Genomic DNA, 19,004 nt, shown 5'->3' with positions numbered 1-19,004 from the left:
TCTTTGCAAAATCATCCTCAATGAGTGCTTTGCGGCGCCGCTGTAAATGTCTGTGGACAGACTGGTGCCCATGTGTTAATTCTGGGTGCTCTTCCCTCCCTCTCCCCCCAGCCAAAGGAGCTGCAGGAGACGGACTCCCTGTGCAGCCGAGTGTGGATCCTCACCAGCACTCACTCCGCCAGCAAGGTGGTGATCATCGATGCCAACCAGCCCGGCTCTCTGGTGGACCAGTTCAACGTCTGCAACGCCCATGTGCTGTGCATCTCCAGCGTGCCAGGTGAGCTGCCCAGAGGCTCCTGCTTGCCCTGTGTTCTCTTGCGTGCCCTCTCGGGAGCTCGCGTTGGATTGGTCTCTCCATTTAGATTCCTGATTACAGGTCTGTGCAAGTGGCTCAGAGCACCTGGCTTCCAGAGCAGGACCCTTAAATTTGCAGGTACTAGTAGGTAAGGCGGCGGTCCTCCAGTAATGCAGGCAGAGCTGTTCTGAGCCACCTGACACGTCTGCGCTCTCTCCTGTCCAGCGGCCAGTGAGAGCGATTACCCGGCGGGCGAGATCTTTCTGGAGACGGGCGAAGGGGGCTCGGAGGAGAAGGGGGGCATGGAGGGCATGCTGGCGGGCATTACGCTGGTGGGCTGCGCCACCCACTGCAGCGTGGTGCGCAGCAACTGCTCGTCACGGACCGACACCCCTGTAGTGGACAAGGGGCAAGGTACAGGCCCTCGTTATAGTAAAACACACAAGTAGGATGTGCACACCACGTGTTGATGAATTCCGTTTTCTCTGTTGAGCAAGGAAACCTCCTACTGTAAATCAAGCACAGCCCTGTCTACGTAAAAATTCCTTACACTTACACGTCTAGAGCGCTTGTCTAGATACTCCACTGAAAGTGTGCCAGTATACTTAACACCCGTCCATTATCAGTGGGGAGGAGACCTGAGTGATGAAGCCAGTTCATAGATGGGGCTTGCTAGGAGGCCATGACTGGAAAAGGCCAGGACACTTGGGTTTACAGCCCTACTCTTTGGGATTTTTAATGAGCACAGAGAGTTAGGACCTCGGTTTTACGTCTCATCCGAAGGATGGTGCCTTTTTACAGTATAGTGTCCCCGTTACTATACTGGGGCATTAGGACCCACACAGACTGCAGGGTGAGCGCTCCCCACTGGCCCCTCTCAAACCTCTTCCAGCAGCAACCTTAGCTTTTTCCAGGAGGTCTTCCATCCAGGTACTGACCAGGCTCACTCCTGCTAAGCTTCAGTTGGTTGCCAGTTGTGAGTTTCAGACTGATACTGCCTAGTGTAAACCTGTTAGTATGTATGAGAAAACATGATCAAGGACAACATATGTAGTTGCTGGGTGACAGAAGATACTGTTGGAGATGCTCTGTACTTGATGTGTTTCTAAGCAAAAATAAAGGCAGGAAGGAAAGGATGTGGGCGACTGCTCCAGTCCACTTCAGCATGAGCAAACATTTTGTGTTGTTCTGTAGCACAACGTAGTTCTTTTTTCCCTGGAAGTCCTGCTGGAGTTTGACAGTCACTCTGCAAGAACTGATGTCCTGCGCAGGGCGGCGGATTGTCGTTTTCCCTCTGACCTGTCTGTCTTCTCCCCTGGGCTTCAGGCCACATGGCGCCCCTGCTGAATGGGAAGATAAATGTGTCTCAGTCTGCCGAGGAAGCCACTGAGGCCACCGAGGTGCCGGAGCCTGTGGCCAGTGAGGCCGAGAGGCTGGCATCCCGGCCGGGCCCCTTCACTGAGCACGTCTTCACAGACCCTCAGCCCCCCGCTGTGGACGGCCCCCTCAGCAGGTACAGGCACTGAGGGCTCCCCAACAGATCACTGACAGCTCCCTGATAAGGCACTTGTAGATCACTTATAGCTCAATGATAGGTCACCGATAGATCACTAATTGCTCCCTGATAAGGCACTCATACTTTAGATCACTTATAGCTCACTGATAAGTCTCTCATAGGTCACTCATAGCCCACTGACTGATAAGTCACTCATAGATCACTTATAGCTCACTGATAAGTCTCTCATAGGTCACTCATAGCCCACTGACTGATAAGTCACTCATAGATCACTGACAGTGCACTGATAAGTCACCAATAGGTCACCAGTGTGTCACTGATGGGTCATGGATAGTTCACTGTAAGGTTATTAATAGGTCACTCATGGCTCAGCTGTTTCCAACAACATTTTTCCTTATTCCTGATTTTTTACAATAAAACAAATGGAGAAAGCATTATCATTAATGTTTCAGCTACTGTGGTTTTGTCATTTATGGGAGGGAGGTCTGCATCCCTGCTGAGTATCTCCTTTGTGTCTGTTTGTGCTTGTGCAGTGTGTTGATTCAGTGTGTGTGTGTGCAGTCTATTCTCTCATTCAGTGTTCAGTATATTGCACTGTGCACTGAATTGATTGTGCAAGAGTGTATGTAATCACTGCATTGATTGTGCACACCTGTGTGTGCATATGTGTGCACTGTATTCACTTGGTCACACTGTGTCTGTGTGAGCCTTTATCTGTGCATACTGTACTCACTGTGTGATTCTGTGTTTGTGTGCACTGTATGCACTGTGCAATCCTGTGTGTGTCTGTGTGCACTGTATTCACTGTGCAATCCTGTATGTTAGTGTGCACTGTATTCACTGTGCAATCCTGTATTTGAGTGCTGTATTGAAGCTGATGCTAGTGCAATGACAGAAGGCGCTTTCCTCAGGGAGCCCCGGCAGCCCAAAGAAGAGGCCATCACTGCCTCCACCCAGGAGCCAGCGGAGGGAGATGAGGAGCCCAGGGCTGCCACCAGCGCTGCTCCCACCATGTGGCTGGGGGCCCAGAACGGCTGGTGAGATCTGTTTGAGGGACGGGGGCAGTTCTTTATTTTTCTTACTCTGTTTTTTGGAATCCCTCTACGGTAAATCTTACATCCCTGTTATGATAAACCTGAAAATCTGCCTTATTGAACATAAGATCACTTCCATAACGTGGTGACACAGTATTCCTTTGTTGCTGCAAGATACATCTGGGATGTTTTATTTTAGCTATTGTGAGCATAACGTACAACGAAGGCAAAGAACAGAACACTGGTTTTTCCTTCCTCCTAGGCTTTATGTGCACTCTGCTGTTTCTAACTGGAAGAAATGCCTTCACTCAATCAAGCTGAAGGACTCTGTGCTCAGCATCGTGTAAGTGCCCCTGTCAATATGGCTTATGAGTGAACATTATAGCAACTGGAGCTGCATTTTCAGAGCGTTGAATGAAACCTTAGACAAACTACTGCTAAGGTTTCCCAGCATTTAATATTCTGTTAGCGTACATATATTTAAGGCCCAAAACCTTGCTTTCAGTACACATAGTGGGGCAAAACTTCAGCAGATTAATTTCTGTGACTGTACAGGCATGAGGAGCTTTGTAGCATTCTTGATGCGACCCTTCGTGGTCTGAACAGTCTGTGTGCCCTTTCAGATGTCCAAGACTCCTCAGTCTTTGCAAATTACCCCCGCAGTTTATTTGTAAAACTGAGAGAAACAAGAGTTTTATATTTCCAAGACCTCTGTCATTCATATTCTGGTCATTTGTGGTTCTGAATATCTCTTGATGCCTTCACTGTGTCTCGTGAAATTGGAGAAACCCTGGATAGTCTTTAATGCAGCTGTGTCTCTTCAGGCACGTGAAAGGGCGGGTGCTGGTGGCTCTGGCAGATGGGACGTTAGCCATCTTCCACAGGTCTGAGGGTAAGGTGCCCAGCGTGATTTGTGATTGCACTCATAAATCCAAAATGACTGAGACAGTGCAACTTCCTATAACCTCAAAGTGCTTAAAGGGCTTTTGATCTGAAAAGGTGAAGATCTTTGGTGATGGTCTATTTGCACAGCTGAACTGTGAATGGTAGCTGAGTGTGAAATCACCGTCCACGCCGCGCGCAGTTCAGCCGAAATGTCTTGCACCGTCCAGTGAAACGGTGGCCTGCTCTTAGCCCTCCTGTGTGTGTGTCCCCCGCAGACGGCCAGTGGGATCTCAGTAACTACCACCTGATGGACCTGGGCCGGCCACATCACTCCATCCGCTGCATGGCCATGGTGCACGATAAAGTGTGGTGTGGCTACAAGAACAAGGTGCACGTCATCCAGCCCAAGACCATGCAGATCGAGGTGAGTGGCCTGCCTGGCTCACACCGATGGTCTTTCTCTTAAGCTGTATGTTATTTAACTTGTTGTTGCCGCTGCTGTTCTGTGTTTATGTTGTTGGTGTTTCCTTAATGTCTTCGTATTGGAGCAGACATGCAAATAAGCATTTCATTGCACCTGTGCACATGACAGTAAACTGAACTGAACTGGGGCGGCCTGCTCTGTCCTGCAGCGGCGGATTCAGAGAAGGGATATACAAGGACAACATAGAAGGAATAACTGTTTATATAGATGGGCAGGAGCTTGTAAACCTCACGTTCATTCGGGTCTCTTCACTAATAATCAGTCAGAAGAATTATTCGTTTCCTTGTAACTTTTAATCCTCAACCTCATTTTTTTTTCTGTTTAAATATGTATGTTGTCTGGTGGAGTTTGCCTGCGCGCTCATTATTTTTAAGGTTGCGAAATCTAATTCAGATAACACAGCAATGAGCTTAAGATTGCCAAAAGAAACACAAAATAAATCTTCCACGAAATCCAAATAGGAGTCCATATATTTTCCCCTCTGAACACATTTCAGACTGCAGACATTTCAGTCACTTTACATGATAATACCTATTGTAAATCACTTTGAGATTATTGGTTTTAAAGCACTATATAAAATAGTGCTTACTGGTATAATTAGTAAAATGTACATAGCGCCTTCCATCAGCAGGGATCAAAAACACTTTACATAGAGAAGGAGGACAGACTTCACCCACTTTTGAAGTGCAGCTGTTCTGCTCCAGCAGCTCTCCACCACACAGCAGGTCAGGAGATCAGGGCAGCTGCATCACCAGTTGAACTGAGGGGGAACGTTAAGCCAGGCTGTGCAAACGTGGGATTTAGCCAGGACACCAGTGATAACACACCTGCAGGGTGAACTGTCTACATTCAGCAAATAAATGGCAGACATGACTGGGAAGTTGTTGTTCTTAAAAGGCAACGTGTAGTTTAAAATCTGGGGTCAGAAAAGGTTTGACCCCCTGTTCCGGCAACTAGTACTGAAAGCAACACGTAGACTAAAAATAAGGTCAAGACAGGGAATCTTGTCCTGTCATTCAGTTTAATACTTTCACGGTGTTTTAAACTTTGCAGCTGTATTGAATGGAAGTCACCAACTCAAGTTGGAGAGGAATGACAAGACGTCAGTCTCGCATAGCTGTACCCGAACACCATCATTATGAAACAAGCTATACATACTAAACACAAACTCCTCCCTTCACATTCCTTTTCTTTCTGTGCCCCCATCAACCACCTTGCAGATACCCTTGGGTCTCTCAGTCTGAAAGGGGTTTGAGCCTCCTTATCCTATGGCTAGGACGCTACCAAGCAGGGAAAGACAAACTTATCTCACCAGGTATTCCTCACATTACCAAAGCAATTTCAGCCCTTGGATGTTGTCCCTGGGGAAATATGCTTAAATTGGAGAACATAGGGAATCCCTGCAAAGTGCTCGCCTCCCCTCTTTGTGATTGCAAGGAGGCAGCTGTCCTCCTGTTGGGCATCATTTCAAGAAGACGTTTGGAACGGAGTGCCAGCTGCTCAAATGACTGGCTAAGGCCGCCGAGGGGCGGGTGCTGCCAGGGCCCACATGACCTCTGTGTTCCAGAAATCCTTCGACGCCCACCCGCGGAAGGAGAGCCAGGTGCGGCAGCTGGCGTGGATCGGAGACGGCGTGTGGGTGTCCATCCGGCTGGACTCCACCCTGCGGCTCTTCCACGCGCTCACCCACCAGCACCTGCAGGACGTGGACATCGAACCCTACGTCAGCAAGATGCTGGGTGAGCCCGCGCCACCTCCGGGATCGACCCGGCACAGTGTTAGACGTGCACCAGCAGCTGTTGTGAAGTTACTTCGGAGGATTTGCTTATAGGCGCTTCAATAGCAGACCTACGTCATGTCGTGTAGGGTGTGCTCTCAGTAACACCTCTGGGGATGCATCTTTCCTCCACTCGGCTCTGAACCTGCGTTAAAATTATTGGAACCTCCAATGAATTCCTTTCCATATCTACCCAACGTGTAACCCGTGGAAGCAGCAGCTAACTATCCCCCCGTTTTATTTGGCAGGTACCGGCAAGCTGGGCTTTTCCTTCGTGCGCATCACAGCCCTCCTCATCGCGGGGAATCGCCTCTGGGTGGGGACAGGGAACGGCGTGGTCATTTCTATCCCGCTGACGGAAAGTGAGTGTCTCCTCAGGCCCCGCTCTTCAAGTAGGGTTTGCCAGGACCCTCTGTGGGACACTGTGCCCTGCTGGAACAGAACCCTGTCTGTAATGTGATGTGAATAGATGCTTTGGTTCCTTCATACATTACAGAACACATGCCCAGGCTTTTTAAACAGGAATCCCACCACCGTATCATTATAGATCTTATTCCAGCACTTCTGATCTTTGGTAGAATTAAGAAGCTCTTAATTCACCCGTACTGGAAGATTCTCCTTGGTTTCTGTCCTGTTGCTGACGTCTGATGGGCAATCTTTCTTCTTCTTAACAAATGGCAGCCTATGTGCGTTTCCTATCTGCACGTGAATGTGTGAAGAGTCAGAGGCTGTTTGGAGGGTCAGATGGATTTCACAGCTCTTAAGGTGTGATCAGAGGCAGCTTGAAGTCATGCAAGTTGCCTTGATCGTGCACCTTAAATTGAAATACGTGTTTGGTTAAGCTCAGCATCCACGATTGGGATCAGGAAGTTGAGAATGGCTGTCGTCCAATGCTGCAGAAAATAAAAAACAACACAGAAACTGATTGGCCTGTAGAGATGAAATACAGTTCACTTCAGCCAGGGTGAAGGGGTTAGCTGAGCACCTGGCTAATGAACGTGCCCTTGTAACAGATCTTTCTCTGTCCTTGCCTTGATTTCTCTCCATCCCCTCTCTGGTCCTCCCTGCTGTGTGCCATCCTGCCCTCGCCTCTCCCTCTTTCACACCCATCCTGGCCTGCCCCACCTCCTTAATCCTCATTTCTACCGCGTCTCTCCCTTTTCTGTACTGGTCTCTGACGCCTTGTCTGCATCTCTGTGTCCCTCTCTCTCCTCTTCCTCTGTGTTGTCTCTCCTTCTCTCCCTCACTGTCCCTCTCCTTCCTTCCCATAGCTGTAGTCCTACACCGGGGACAGCTCTTGGGTCTGAGGGGTAAGTGTGAGCTCGCCCTCCTTCCTTCTCTTACAGGCCACCTCCACTAACTCCCCTGCTCCCCTGCCTACAGAGCCACCATCCTATCCCGACTCCTCTCTGTGGACAGATTTTTCCAGTCTTATGTTTAAAAAGTACACATTTGGCACTTACCCTGTTAGCCAGGCACATGAAGCACATTAACCGGTGGTTTTATGTTTAATAAACGCTTTGGTTGTACCTCATAACATCTTGTTAAACAGGCAGGTAGACAGTAAGCTGTTCAGAAATAGGTTGGGTGTCCCGGGACAGAGTCATGGTGTCCCAGAACAGGGGCCCTCCACCCTGGTCCTTGTGGGTCATTGTGTTTTCTGGTCTTCATTCCAACTGAATGAACTACTTAGTTTTGTTCCCATGATAGGTGGCTTTAGTTAGCGTGAATTATAAGAATAATTATTTACCCTGCTTTGGCTTTGCTGCAGAGAAATTCCACCGCCAGAGCGCTATTAATAGTGTCTTTTCAACGTGTGTAACGAACTGTTGCTCTCCTCTTCCTGTCTAAACATCTTGGTAGGTTTCTAGTTAATGTTGCAGCAGCCATAGGAGGAAATTATACTGTGTCAAACAGTCCCATGGTGCACTTATTTCTGCACAGCCTTAAATGCAAAAATTCCAGCCGTCTGGCCACTGACATAGTACACACAAACGAGGAATGCTCTGATGATGACACACAGCTCAAAATTTCCAAAAACTTTTGTTATTTGGATCAAGAGCATCAGGTTGCTCTATCTCAGATGGAACCAGTGATTCCCTAAGGGTCCGGATAGAGTGTCCCTGTCCCACTCAAACACGCTAATGGAGGGATAGCACTCTTCACGATTTCTGCCAGCTTCCTATACATTTTACTTGCATCTGTAGTCACCGGTAGTCATCTAGGTTTTGATATCTTGGTGGGGTTTTGTGTTCACTTTCTGTCAGTCCATATGCATGCTATACAGTTGGCCTAAGCAAAGAGTCAGGATTTTTACTTCCCTTGGTGCCCTTAAATGAGAAATAATGCAAAAGCAGTTCTATAAAAGGAAACTAAATACTAATATGTTCAAGCACCACATCACTATAGATCCACTAGTTACTTTAACGCATTTATACCCCATATCTCCTAATTAACTAAACCCTTACCTACTTTTAAGGCGGAATCTCAGCCTTCATATGTATAGAGCAGCTATCCGTAATCCCTGTTTGGATGTAGGTGCCAGGTGAAGTAGAGAACGGGCTCCTTTTGCTCAGTCAGGGGTCGTGTATTTTGTGTGTCCCTCTACAACCCGCGTATAGTATTGGGATCGTAGGCGTCTGTGTGTCCCAGGGAGGGCTGTCACCTTTTTTACACTTCGAAGGCTTTCAGGTTTGTCAGCCAGAGTTATGCATTGACCTGCCACTCGCTCTCAGCGCTCGGCACTCTTGCAAGGATTATTGAGACAATACTGTCACTCCTCCAGCCAACAAAGTGTCCCCGACCTCCTCTGGTGGGGTGATCCACGTGTATGCCGACGACAGCTCGGAGAAGACCAACGGCAGCTTCATCCCATACTGTTCCATGGCTCAGGCGCAGCTCTGCTTCCACGGGCACAGGGACGCCGTCAAGTTCTTTGTGTCGGTGCCAGGTGAGTGCCACCTCTCTCCTGCCAGTGCCAGGCCTCGCCTGGCCACGGTATGTTCCTGCTGTCGAACACCAGGGGCTCGTAAAGGAAAAGAACCGTGTGGTGAAAACAGCGCGCTGCGGACAAGACACAGATGCAAATGAGAAAAGGCTGTTGGGCCCAACTCCGTTCGCCATGTAGTTTCGTATCTTTGTAAATCTACATTTCATGTCCAACCGCTCCTTCTAGACTCCCACTCCCAGACACCTTTGGTTTGCTATTCTCATCTATTACCCATCTTCTGATGGGCTTGTCACAGCCAGCGGGGTGCTGCTCTGTATGGTAAAACCCGAGGTAAAAGCAAGTCTTCTGCTGCCTCCCTCACGCCTTTGTGAAATGTTGTGTGGCAGATCTTGAAGGAAGTGCAGGGAGGGGTATGGGGGAAGGTACCTGACCATGTGGGCAGTGTTTCCATGAGTGGTTGAAAGATCTATGACCACAGCCTCCTCCCAATCCCTACCCTCACCCCCCTGCTGCCCGTCTCTCCACCCCAGGTAACGTGCTGGCCACCTTGAACGGCAGCGTGCTGGACAGCCCCTCGGAGAACCCCAGCTCAACAGAGCCCCCAGAAGCTGAGGCGCAGCGCCTGCACAACGTCCTGGTCCTGAGTGGTGGGGAGGGCTACATCGACTTCCGCATTGGTGAGAACCTGGGCGCTGTTCCGTGTGCAGGAAATCATTCCTTTAGGCAGGAGCTCCTTCAGACTCTTTAAAGCACTGGTTCCTAACCCTGGGGGTGTGAAACATGCCAGATTTTATTTTAGAAGGTACTATAAATGATCGAAAACACAAATGACTTCAAAGGGAGTTTTGATAAGAGGTGCAAGAACATTTTTTGAGAACCAAAGGGTTTGCAGGCTGCACTGAAGGTTAAGAACCACTTTAAAGACATCTCTGAACCTGGGGCTACAGTAGGCTTCATCCCATTCAGGAGAACCACAGCTTCCCTGAAACACCTGAAACGTTTTGTGCCGGTGCTGTGCCAAAATCTCTACACTAGTTCAAACTAGTGACTCATTCTCCAGAATCACGACTGGAATGTGTGATTCCCAGAAGCAGCATTATGACAATACCTCGTAGAGCATATGTGCAGGACATTAAACCACTCCCTCGACAATGCAGAGCAATTCAAAACTAAAGCATTCTTTCCAAGGCATTTTCACATGGGGAGACTGATTTAACTGTAGCCAAGATGCCAGAGGCTTGTATCCTCTCAGACGATATTTCACACTTTTAAATGGTACAGTACCTTTAGACGTTTAGTATAATGTAACAAAACAGATAATCCAGATAACTGAGAATATACTTGCTGTGTACCCTGACCCTTCTGCTCTGTTCTGGTTAAGGACAGGGAGAACTGATGTAGATCTGTGGGTGGAGACCCAAGATTCAGCATCCTGTGTCCTTAATTAAGGAATTCCTGATGTGGGATACCTAAGTGTTCAAAACAACTTGGAAACGACTATTTCCAATATTGCACTTGATAAATATGTGAAGAATCTTGGAAACCAATATTTGCATCTGCAAGGATGGACAAAAGGTGTCTTATAATATCGTCACAGTCTGGCACAGCAGTTCCATCTGTCCTTCTGTGCCGCAGGCGACGGGGAGGACGACGAGACAGAAGAGACCTCCGAGGACGCTCCTCAGATCAAACCCACGCTCTCCAAGGCTGAGAGGAGCCACATCATCGTGTGGCAGGTGTCCTACGTGCCAGAGTGAGACCACTGTCGCCCCGCGCTCCACACCCCCCTGCCCTCTCTCTGACGGCACGCCGCCCCAACCCCTCTGACCAAACTGCCCCGCATCCTGACAGCCTGAAACAGGCAAAAAACAAACTGCTACGACTGAATATAACCCCCCCACTTCCTCCTCTGCCCCCCCCCCACCTCTCGCAGCTCAGACCAACCTGCTGTCACTGAATGAACCCCTAACCTCCCTCCTTCAGCTCACACCTTACTGCAGGACAGATGGCTTAGGATTCCCCGACGACCCCCATACCAGACCTGAATCTGTCAAAGGGGACCAAAGACACAAAAGAAACAGATGTCATGGTGGAGACCTGCGTGGCTCACGAGAAGGATGAAGGTTGGTTTCTAGCGTAGCGCTTGAGCCGTGTGTGTGGGACAGCGGCCACAGGAACCTGTGGCACTATTCTTTGGAAACCTCATGACATAGGTTTGGTGCTGTGTGACACCATCCAGCGAGTGAGAGGGAAGCCTAGGGCTCCCTTTGGACAAAAAAAAAGAGGAGAATCTGTACTTAGAGGAACTTGAAAGTGTGGAATAAGGGCTGAGGGCAAGTTGGTGATGGGATCTTTTGTGTCTTATTTAGCTGTCAGTGTTAGATTTCTGGGGCATGGTATGACTGGCTTTTACAATAACCCCATTTGGAACAGTGTATCCATGGTGGGATCCCAAAGTGGTTGTGTGCTGCTTCCTAAATTCCATTCTCATTGAATGTAGTGCCCTGTACCTTGCTGGATCCCCTTATTTTATTAGTCTGTGTCAAGTATGAAAGGGTGTTGTAATACATTAGGACTGGCGAGTGCATGCTTTAATGGGCACATAGATACAGGCGGAGAGATGGAGGTCATTTTGTAGACACGGGACACTAACTAGGGCAAGTTGCCCTGACTTTGGTCAAGGCAACTGAAAAAGCAGGAAGTGATGTAAAGTACGGTTTTAAACTGAATTGTGGGACCAAAGCTTCCTGCTTTTATGGGATTTTATTTTTCAAACTAAGCTGTCTTATGATCTTTCCAGCCGCCATACTCTGGTAACTTAATTTGCTTATGTGCAGCATTTACCAGAGACTGTAAATAATCAACTGCATGTGTATATAGTGCTTTCCTTCCCAAAAGGCTCCAGGGAGCATTACCCATAAGAGAGAGCCCATCTAATCCTCCAATGAGGTGCAGCACCCACCTGCGTGACACACAGCAGTCATTCTGCCCCAGCAGCTCCACTTCACAGCAGGCAAGCTAGAGAAGTGAGACGTTGCTTACCCTTCTGAATGAAGGGGAACTTTAGGGAGGACTGCTTGTGCAAAGAGGGGAGATTTTAGCCAGAACACTGGAACTCATGATTCTACTCCTACAAGCAGTGCCCTGGGATCTTAAATGACTAATTATTTAAGACCTGATTTAACATCTCACATGACTGTCTGCACCTTCTTCTGCACAATGTCCCCATTCATGCATTGGGTTTTTTGGAAATTCTGGTCGGGAGGGAAAAGCACCACAAACTGGTTCCACCAACACCACTAATGGTCCCAATCTGGTTGTCCTTGGAGGTTGCCCATCCCACACTAACAAGGTGGGTAACCCTGTTTCAACCAAGAGGAAGCAGCCAGAAAGACTCACAGAAAATAACAAATGTCAATCAATGTGTGAAAGGGTTTTGTGGAGTTTCCCCACTTCTCCTAGCCAATAAACATGAAAGCGCTGACTGGTTAACCCAAGTAATCGCTGAGGCCTTGACAACTACTGTATGTAGAACACAATTGCGCTGCAGACCCTGTCAGCTATTTCCGTCATTAGACCAGACACTTCCATCTTGAAGTGACTGTAAAATTCCCAGTCTGGTCTGTCCCTTAACCAATAACCCCCCACTGTGACCTGCAGTAAGGTGTGATCTGATTGGCTCATGTGTCTCCCTCCATGATTCCACTGTGTGATGTATGTAAACTACCTTGTATGTTGTAAAGGGGCCAGGAAGTAATGCCTGTGATCAGCCTTGCTCTCAAGGAGGTTTCCTGTAAAGCGACTGCTGTAAGAATATCTCCCTGCTTCTTCCTCTGTGCTATGTAATAAACTCATCAAACATGGAAATCTTATCTGTATGTAATAAACATATTAGTGAAACACGCTTGTATTTGTGTCTGCAGAATTACAGGTTGGTATGAAAGGAATTCCCTTTACTTCCATCCAATGGATAATTTACTTCACATCACCTTTGCACTTTTTAAATAAAGTATACAAGTTTCTATAACACATCCACACAGGCAAAGAATGTTTGTACATCTTCTTACTTTAGGAATTAAGGCCCATTTCAACTGCAATATCATGCACAGAGCCCTAAAAAAAAAATCAACCTACTGTACTAGATGTGATGCTTTCCAATCTTGTCCAACTCAGTTTAAACCGCTCATGTTCAGATACGAGTTGTAGAAAAACCACACCAGACAACGGTTCATTTTCAGATGTGTTTTCATTGGTAAACCTTGGGTCACAAGAAACAGACTTTTCAGTGTGCAGTGTACAAAACAAAGGCTAAAACCTGAACCGTGATCATCACCAGATTAGCTTTAAGGCCAATAAATCTGCTCACTATAGAACTGTAGACTCTAAATGCAGCAGTAAATTACATTCGTTTCTCAGCAGGGGAAATTAACTGGTATGTCATCGTAAGGTAGTAAGGACCAGCACCACTACTGGGCCATACTGAAAGGTAGGCACTGTTTAAGCTTTCATTTTAAAGCTCAGTCCCAAGCTTAAGTTCCATAAAAGTGTAGTTAAGTGCATTCTGTCCTGTACCTGTTTATCATTTGCCAATTATGTGGCAACAGACTACTAAAGTCTTTAAAAGAAAACAACTACACAAGAAAGATCTATGAACAAGTGTGCTTACGAGTCTTACTGTATATAAAAGCACAATGCTGTAGTGCGACAATTAGACGTGCTCTGTCCACAGTGAGCAAGAAACAGACACTAGACAGGCTCTGGATCTCGAAGAAATAACATAATGCCATTAATGATACAAATACATCACTGTAGAGTTGCAATGGGATCCCATCTGTTGTCAAAAGTGGAACATTTTCTCTTGCGTCCATATGCGAACACTGATCAGATAAAACACACATTCATGACGTCTTTCATATTCATGAAAACAAACACAGACAATATGTTTTGCTTCTCTTTATATCCAAAAGATTGGTTACAACTTGTTTTAAGTCTTGTAACACTTATCCTGGCCATTACACACTCAAGATCCATATAAGACAAATGTGACTGTATGGAATATTTTACTTTATAGACGGGACCTTTTTAATAGTAAATAAAATACACTACCAGGACTTTCTGTATTCTAGGGAAACTTTTGTTCTAGATTTGTCATGGCAACCAGTGATTCAAACACATGCTTTACTCAGCTCCTACAATAACTTCAGCTGTGGACGGAAATTACATTTTATTAAATGCAGATCTTCAAAAAAAATGTCAAACCAATCCATTTAGAACAAACTGTGAATTTGGCCTTTGTACCTTGTCATTTTCAATCTAAAGGTGCATTAGACAGCAGGTTTTAAGATGGAATGTCAGTCAAAGGTGAGCATACCAAACAGGGTGATGAATAATCATATATATGATCATTATTAACTAAAAGGTCCTCCATGATTGGCAACTGAAAGTGACCTTTCCTTTTTCCTGTTGGCGAACGCCAGGTAGCAAGAGATCTACACAACTCTGCAGAGTCATGACATTCTTGAGAGACTTGAGAATCTTCTAGGTTGAACCCGTTTGGTCCACTGAAGACTACAAGTCTGTAAGTGTAACATTATCACATAATTCAAGTAAAAAAAGGAAACCATTATTCTGTATTTTCTAAGGAGGTAAAGACAATGAATAACAAATGGTTTAGGAAATATTCCAGCATTTCCTGAGGGATTTTTGTCTGTAAAATCTTTATCTACAGCAGCACTGTTTATCTGATACTGTCAATCAAATGAAGAAAGTTTTAGTGCAAAAGTAACCGAAATAGATTTCACGCTTTTCGTGGTGATGGGAGTTCATTCTCAGTTTGAGGGCTGGCTCTTTATGAACCCGAGTACTAAAAAGTCAAACGCAAACGGAGGAGGAGAAAAACTGGGTGAACCTTAATAACCGTGTCAGTCCAAGACGAGACACTGGGGTCCCCGAATCTGAAATCGTAATGTGCGCAATTTGTTGCTGCCGTCGCCTTGCGCAAATACACTCATGGAACTCCATTTGCGTTGCCTGAAGGCAAACACTTCTAGAGAAGATATCTGAAAGCTGCCTGCGAGACCTGGGACTGCTGGACTGGGGGTGGGGGTGGGGGGGATCAGCGAGCGTGGGGGCGGGCGTGGGCGTGTGGGCTCTGCGCCGGCGTCACTCATAGATCCAGCGCTCGGTGCAGTCCTCCCAGCACAGCACCTCCTGCTGGTGGAACCACAGGGAGATCTCCCGCTGCGCGCTCTCCACCGAGTCACTGCCATGGACCACGTTCCTGTGGAGATACGGCAAGACAGGGCAGCCTTGCTGCATTTCTTTCACAGTCATGCGGGATCACAGGTTATTATTCCATGCGCAACATCCAGTTTTGAACTCATCGGTGTTGGGACCACTGATAAATCCTAGGCAGCAGTAAAGAAGGGCTTAAATTACATCCTCTGAAGCAGGACTGCTCACTTTCTGGCCCTTCCAATCTGTTCCATCACAGAATTGTAATGCAAACAGCTGCTTTCAATTACAATATGGCGATGCAGAATTAGCAGGGGGGTAGCTCTGCTCCCTCACTGCACCTGTGCTCCGTGTTTAATTCCATGCACATCTGGGTGCGATGACTTCCACCCACTACCTAAACACATGCTGATTAACTGGCATCTCAAATGCTTGCATGTGCCCAGAAATGGACTGGCATCTGAGCACCATGTGGCTGCCAGGATAGGCTCTGGATCTTCACAACCTTCCAAGGATAAAGCATCTATAGAAAACGGACCGACGGATAATTAGCAGGAACAAAGCAGCAAACATGGAGCCAGCTATATTAGAGTAGTGCAGTGGTTCTGACAGAAGGAAGGCTGCAAGCTGGGCAGGCCAGCAAGTCCCTGAGCCCTCCTCAGTCGTACCTGCCCACTTCCACGCAGTAGTCCCCTCTGATGGTGCCAGGGAGGGAGTCCGCAGGGTTGGTCTCGCCCAGCATTTTGCGAGCCGTCTTCACCACGTCCAGCCCCTGCCACACCTCCACACAGACACAGGGAGGAATCAGACAGACTCGGAGGCAGGAGAGCCCCCCGCGGCCCACAGACAAAGGCATCTTTCCCGGAAAATCATTTCAGCGATTCAAGACCTACTACCCCTTTAAACAACAAGGGAAGAATGCTGGACATCCTTCTGACGCTTTGCAATGATTCCTTCAACTCCCCCTACTTTCTTTCGCCACTATTAATTAGCGAAATTTTACGGCTGCTCATGAAAGCAACCGAGCAGAGCAGGTAAATAGGGGCCCTTTCGGCTTCCTTGACCACTCGTTCTTCTTAACAGTCCAATGAAAAATGGTGGAAATCAACAACAAATAAAATTACTAGAAGACTACGGAAAAGGAATACCGAGCACGGGAATGCTTGCGTTCTGTGAATCCCGCTCACCATGGCGACGACAGGTCCGGAGCTCATGTAGCGGATCAGCCCCCTGAAGAACGGCTTCTCCCTCAGGTCCCTGTAGTGCTCCTTCAGCAGGCTCTCCGAGGCCTGTGTTGGGACAGAGCGGAGACAACATTAGCCCCTCCATCTGCATGGGTGAAACAACATCCCCCCACCACCCACAACAGCAGGGGGGCGATGGGATTCGAGGACAAAAGTGCCTCATTTACTCCATCTCATAAGCATAGGCCATGCAAAACACATATGATAAATCTGAGATTTTATTTTTTTAAAGTGTCCAAAATTGCAGGTATCGACCCCCGATGGATCAATGGGTGGTGTTCACGTCTCGGCTCACAGATACAGACCCTGCGGCTGCACACGGGGGAGGATGAGGGAGTGGGAGGCACACTCCTCCGACTCACCCACCTTCCAGCCAATCAATCGTCTTTTAACATGTCACCGATAAGCTGGAGGGTCAGCGCTGATGGGAGGAAAGGTGCGTCCCTCATAGACCTGTCTGCAAGCGCAATAGGAGGCCATAGGAGGCCACAGAGGGTGCCATGAGCCGAGAGCCTAGGCTGAATATTGTCACCCTGCCTTTAAGGTGTGACTGCCCGGAGAATCACAGTCCCGTTCGGCTAGCGACGTGATGCACTTGAATGCACACCCCTGCTACTCGAGAGACCCCAGTAGCTGTGTATACTTGTGTTGGCCTGCCCGAGTCCGTGACCCTCACTCCCACTCCCTGGAAAGCCTCCTCTGGTGCTCCTTCTACCCATGCGTCCAATCTGAAATCCCCATGGCAGTTGCAATCATGAAGTACCAAGATGAGGGATCACATGCCCGGCGGCCCAGTCCTGCTTGAGAGGTTTTTCTGGGTTTCCTTCAAAGCAGAAGTGGTTGAATGGGTCCAGTCAAGCCCATCACGAGCTGATTGAGCTCACGGCGAGAGCGGCAGACACACGCTTCCTTCAGCGGTGGAGGGTGTGCGCAGCGCCGCCCGGGTGACAGGCGGGAGGGCAGTCTTACCTGCACCAGCTTCAGCCCCACCAGCCGGAAGCCCTTCTGCTCAAACCGGCGGGTGATCTCGCCCACCAGGCGGCGCTGCACGCCGTCGGGCTTCACGGCGACGAAGGTGCGCTCGTTAATGCCCGCCCAGGCTGCAGAGATAACACAGGTCAGCCGCCGCACACGCAGAGACCCTGTCGGCACCCAGCGCTGGACTGGGATTCTGACTAGCCCTGTTCTGGAGGCGAGAAACTGTGCAGAACTCATCTCCGGGCTTTGGGTTGGCGTGCTGTCTGCTGTCCGCGGGATAGAGGATCCAACCCGCGGGATTCACCTCTCGGGATTCCCGGATCCACTCCTACAAACCTTTACTTATTGGCACAACAGTTCAGACGTACTGTATATGTAGAGCAGCAAACGTTTGGGGATTTTGTTTCATGTGTGCTTAAAGGTGATAACAGAATGCAGGTGCCATAAAGGCTTATCGGAGAACACTACAGCTGAGCAGAACAGCAGCAAGTAGCACAAGCAGAAACTTCATTTCTGCTTGAAGGGCCCAGAGGTCACAAGTGTGAAGCATTGGAAAGCAACAACAAAAAACCCACATCTGTTGCCAAACGTTTGCATCAGCTACCATTAAAATGCACAAAGGCGTGTACACCGCATTTGTCTAGGCCTCTATTGTCCTGAATGTACGCGCTATTTTCCACTGTTCATTGTAGACGCGGCTCTGTTACACAGCTTGAAATGCACATGACTGGTTTCAAAGGCTGCCTACCCAGATGACCAGTTTTACTTCATTTGCAATGCCGATATGACACTTGGTTTACAACGCTAAAAAAGCCTACACAAAGGATAGCTATATGCATGCCCCGGGAGTGCACATTTAAGCGCAATCTGCTCAGACGAGTTTTCGATAGGATTATTAGACAGCTCAGACCGTTATAAAACGTCAGAAAACTGGAAAATACTGTACCTGCGTGCACCCACTATCCCTATAGCTTATTTAGAAAAGGATGAACTTGGGACTGTTCGAATCCTGTAGGATAACGTCATTCCCACCACCAAATTTAAAAACTAACACTCAACCAAAATCACTTATCGTGACACTGAAATTGTGCTTACCGGTCTGAAAGATGTTTGCAAATATGGTTAAAACGAGACAAATCATTATTGCATCAGAAACCACAGGCGTCCTCCCAACAAAACTCACACACCGGCCACACCAGACAGTGAGAGCGACGCGGGTGCCCGAGCGCGTTCCCTAAACCTCCGGGCTCAATCACGCGAGCACGAGGAAATGCTGGTGAAGGGGCGAGCACGTCGTCGACGTCAGAGTTTCTGTTAAGGGCGTAGACTGGATATAGCTACACTGTAAAATATTTAAAGAAATATGCCCTTTGATTTCCCAAAAGTAAGACTTTTTAGAGCTTGAAAATGCCCTGGACTTTGTAACTCATACTAATTAATATATATCATCCTCCTGTTGCCTTAAGCTATGGTTTGCAATATAATAATAATTACTACCACTAAGCATGTTAAATATTTCTAAATACCAGAATTGTCACTATTTACAACCATTAACAAAATTCATCGAGGAATAACAATTTGTAAAGTGCATTTTTGTCCCACTTACA

General features: G+C 47.8%; 2 protein-coding genes across 26 annotated transcripts in view; one reads left to right on the top strand and one right to left on the bottom strand.

Moving 5' to 3' along the window:
- Positions 1-12,844, top strand: part of mapk8ip3 (mitogen-activated protein kinase 8 interacting protein 3) — a 54,277-nt gene extending 41,433 nt beyond the window's left edge. For 14 of the 24 annotated variants that reach the window (XM_088613077.1, XM_088613065.1, XM_088613062.1 and 11 more), the window contains 14 exons: positions 112-277; positions 521-709; positions 1,622-1,808; positions 2,723-2,848; positions 3,108-3,188; positions 3,670-3,737; positions 4,006-4,154; positions 5,782-5,953; positions 6,240-6,353; positions 7,263-7,301; positions 8,777-8,941; positions 9,472-9,618; positions 10,577-10,694; positions 10,925-12,844. In XM_088613077.1, coding sequence (XP_088469203.1) covers positions 112-277; positions 521-709; positions 1,622-1,808; positions 2,723-2,848; positions 3,108-3,188; positions 3,670-3,737; positions 4,006-4,154; positions 5,782-5,953; positions 6,240-6,353; positions 7,263-7,301; positions 8,777-8,941; positions 9,472-9,618; positions 10,577-10,694; positions 10,925-10,955 — 1,752 coding nt within the window. In that variant the 3' untranslated portion in view covers positions 10,956-12,844. Of the gene's footprint in view, positions 1-111; positions 278-520; positions 710-1,621; positions 1,809-2,722; positions 2,849-3,107; positions 3,189-3,669; positions 3,738-4,005; positions 4,155-5,781; positions 5,954-6,239; positions 6,354-7,262; positions 7,302-8,776; positions 8,942-9,471; positions 9,619-10,576 lie in introns of all 24 variants that reach the window. The other 10 variants (XM_088613076.1, XM_088613071.1, XM_088613064.1 and 7 more) reach the window with 3 other exon arrangements.
- Positions 12,845-13,168: 324 nt separating this feature from the next.
- Positions 13,169-18,658, bottom strand: nme3 (NME/NM23 nucleoside diphosphate kinase 3). 2 transcript variants are annotated; one of them, XM_088613079.1, is made up of 5 exons: positions 18,493-18,658; positions 17,389-17,519; positions 16,363-16,464; positions 15,844-15,956; positions 13,169-15,221 (listed from the first exon to the last, which is right to left on the bottom strand). In XM_088613079.1, the coding sequence occupies exons 1-5, from the start codon at positions 18,536-18,538 to the stop codon at positions 15,104-15,106; spliced, it is 510 nt and encodes a 169-aa protein (XP_088469205.1). In that variant the 5' UTR covers positions 18,539-18,658; the 3' UTR covers positions 13,169-15,103. The 2 variants fall into 2 exon arrangements, with proteins under 2 accessions (XP_088469205.1, XP_088469206.1); XM_088613080.1 differs by lacking the exon at positions 17,389-17,519 and having other exon boundaries at positions 18,493-18,652.
- Positions 18,659-19,004: the final 346 nt, after the last annotated feature.

This window comes from Lepisosteus platostomus, chromosome 19 (assembly GCF_059453375.1).
Source record: "Lepisosteus platostomus isolate fLepPlt1 chromosome 19, fLepPlt1.hap1, whole genome shotgun sequence".
In the NCBI taxonomy this organism is placed as follows: Eukaryota; Metazoa; Chordata; class Actinopteri; order Semionotiformes; family Lepisosteidae; genus Lepisosteus; species Lepisosteus platostomus.
Note: the sequence above shows the minus strand (reverse complement) of the source record. Positions and strands in the feature narration are given on the sequence as shown.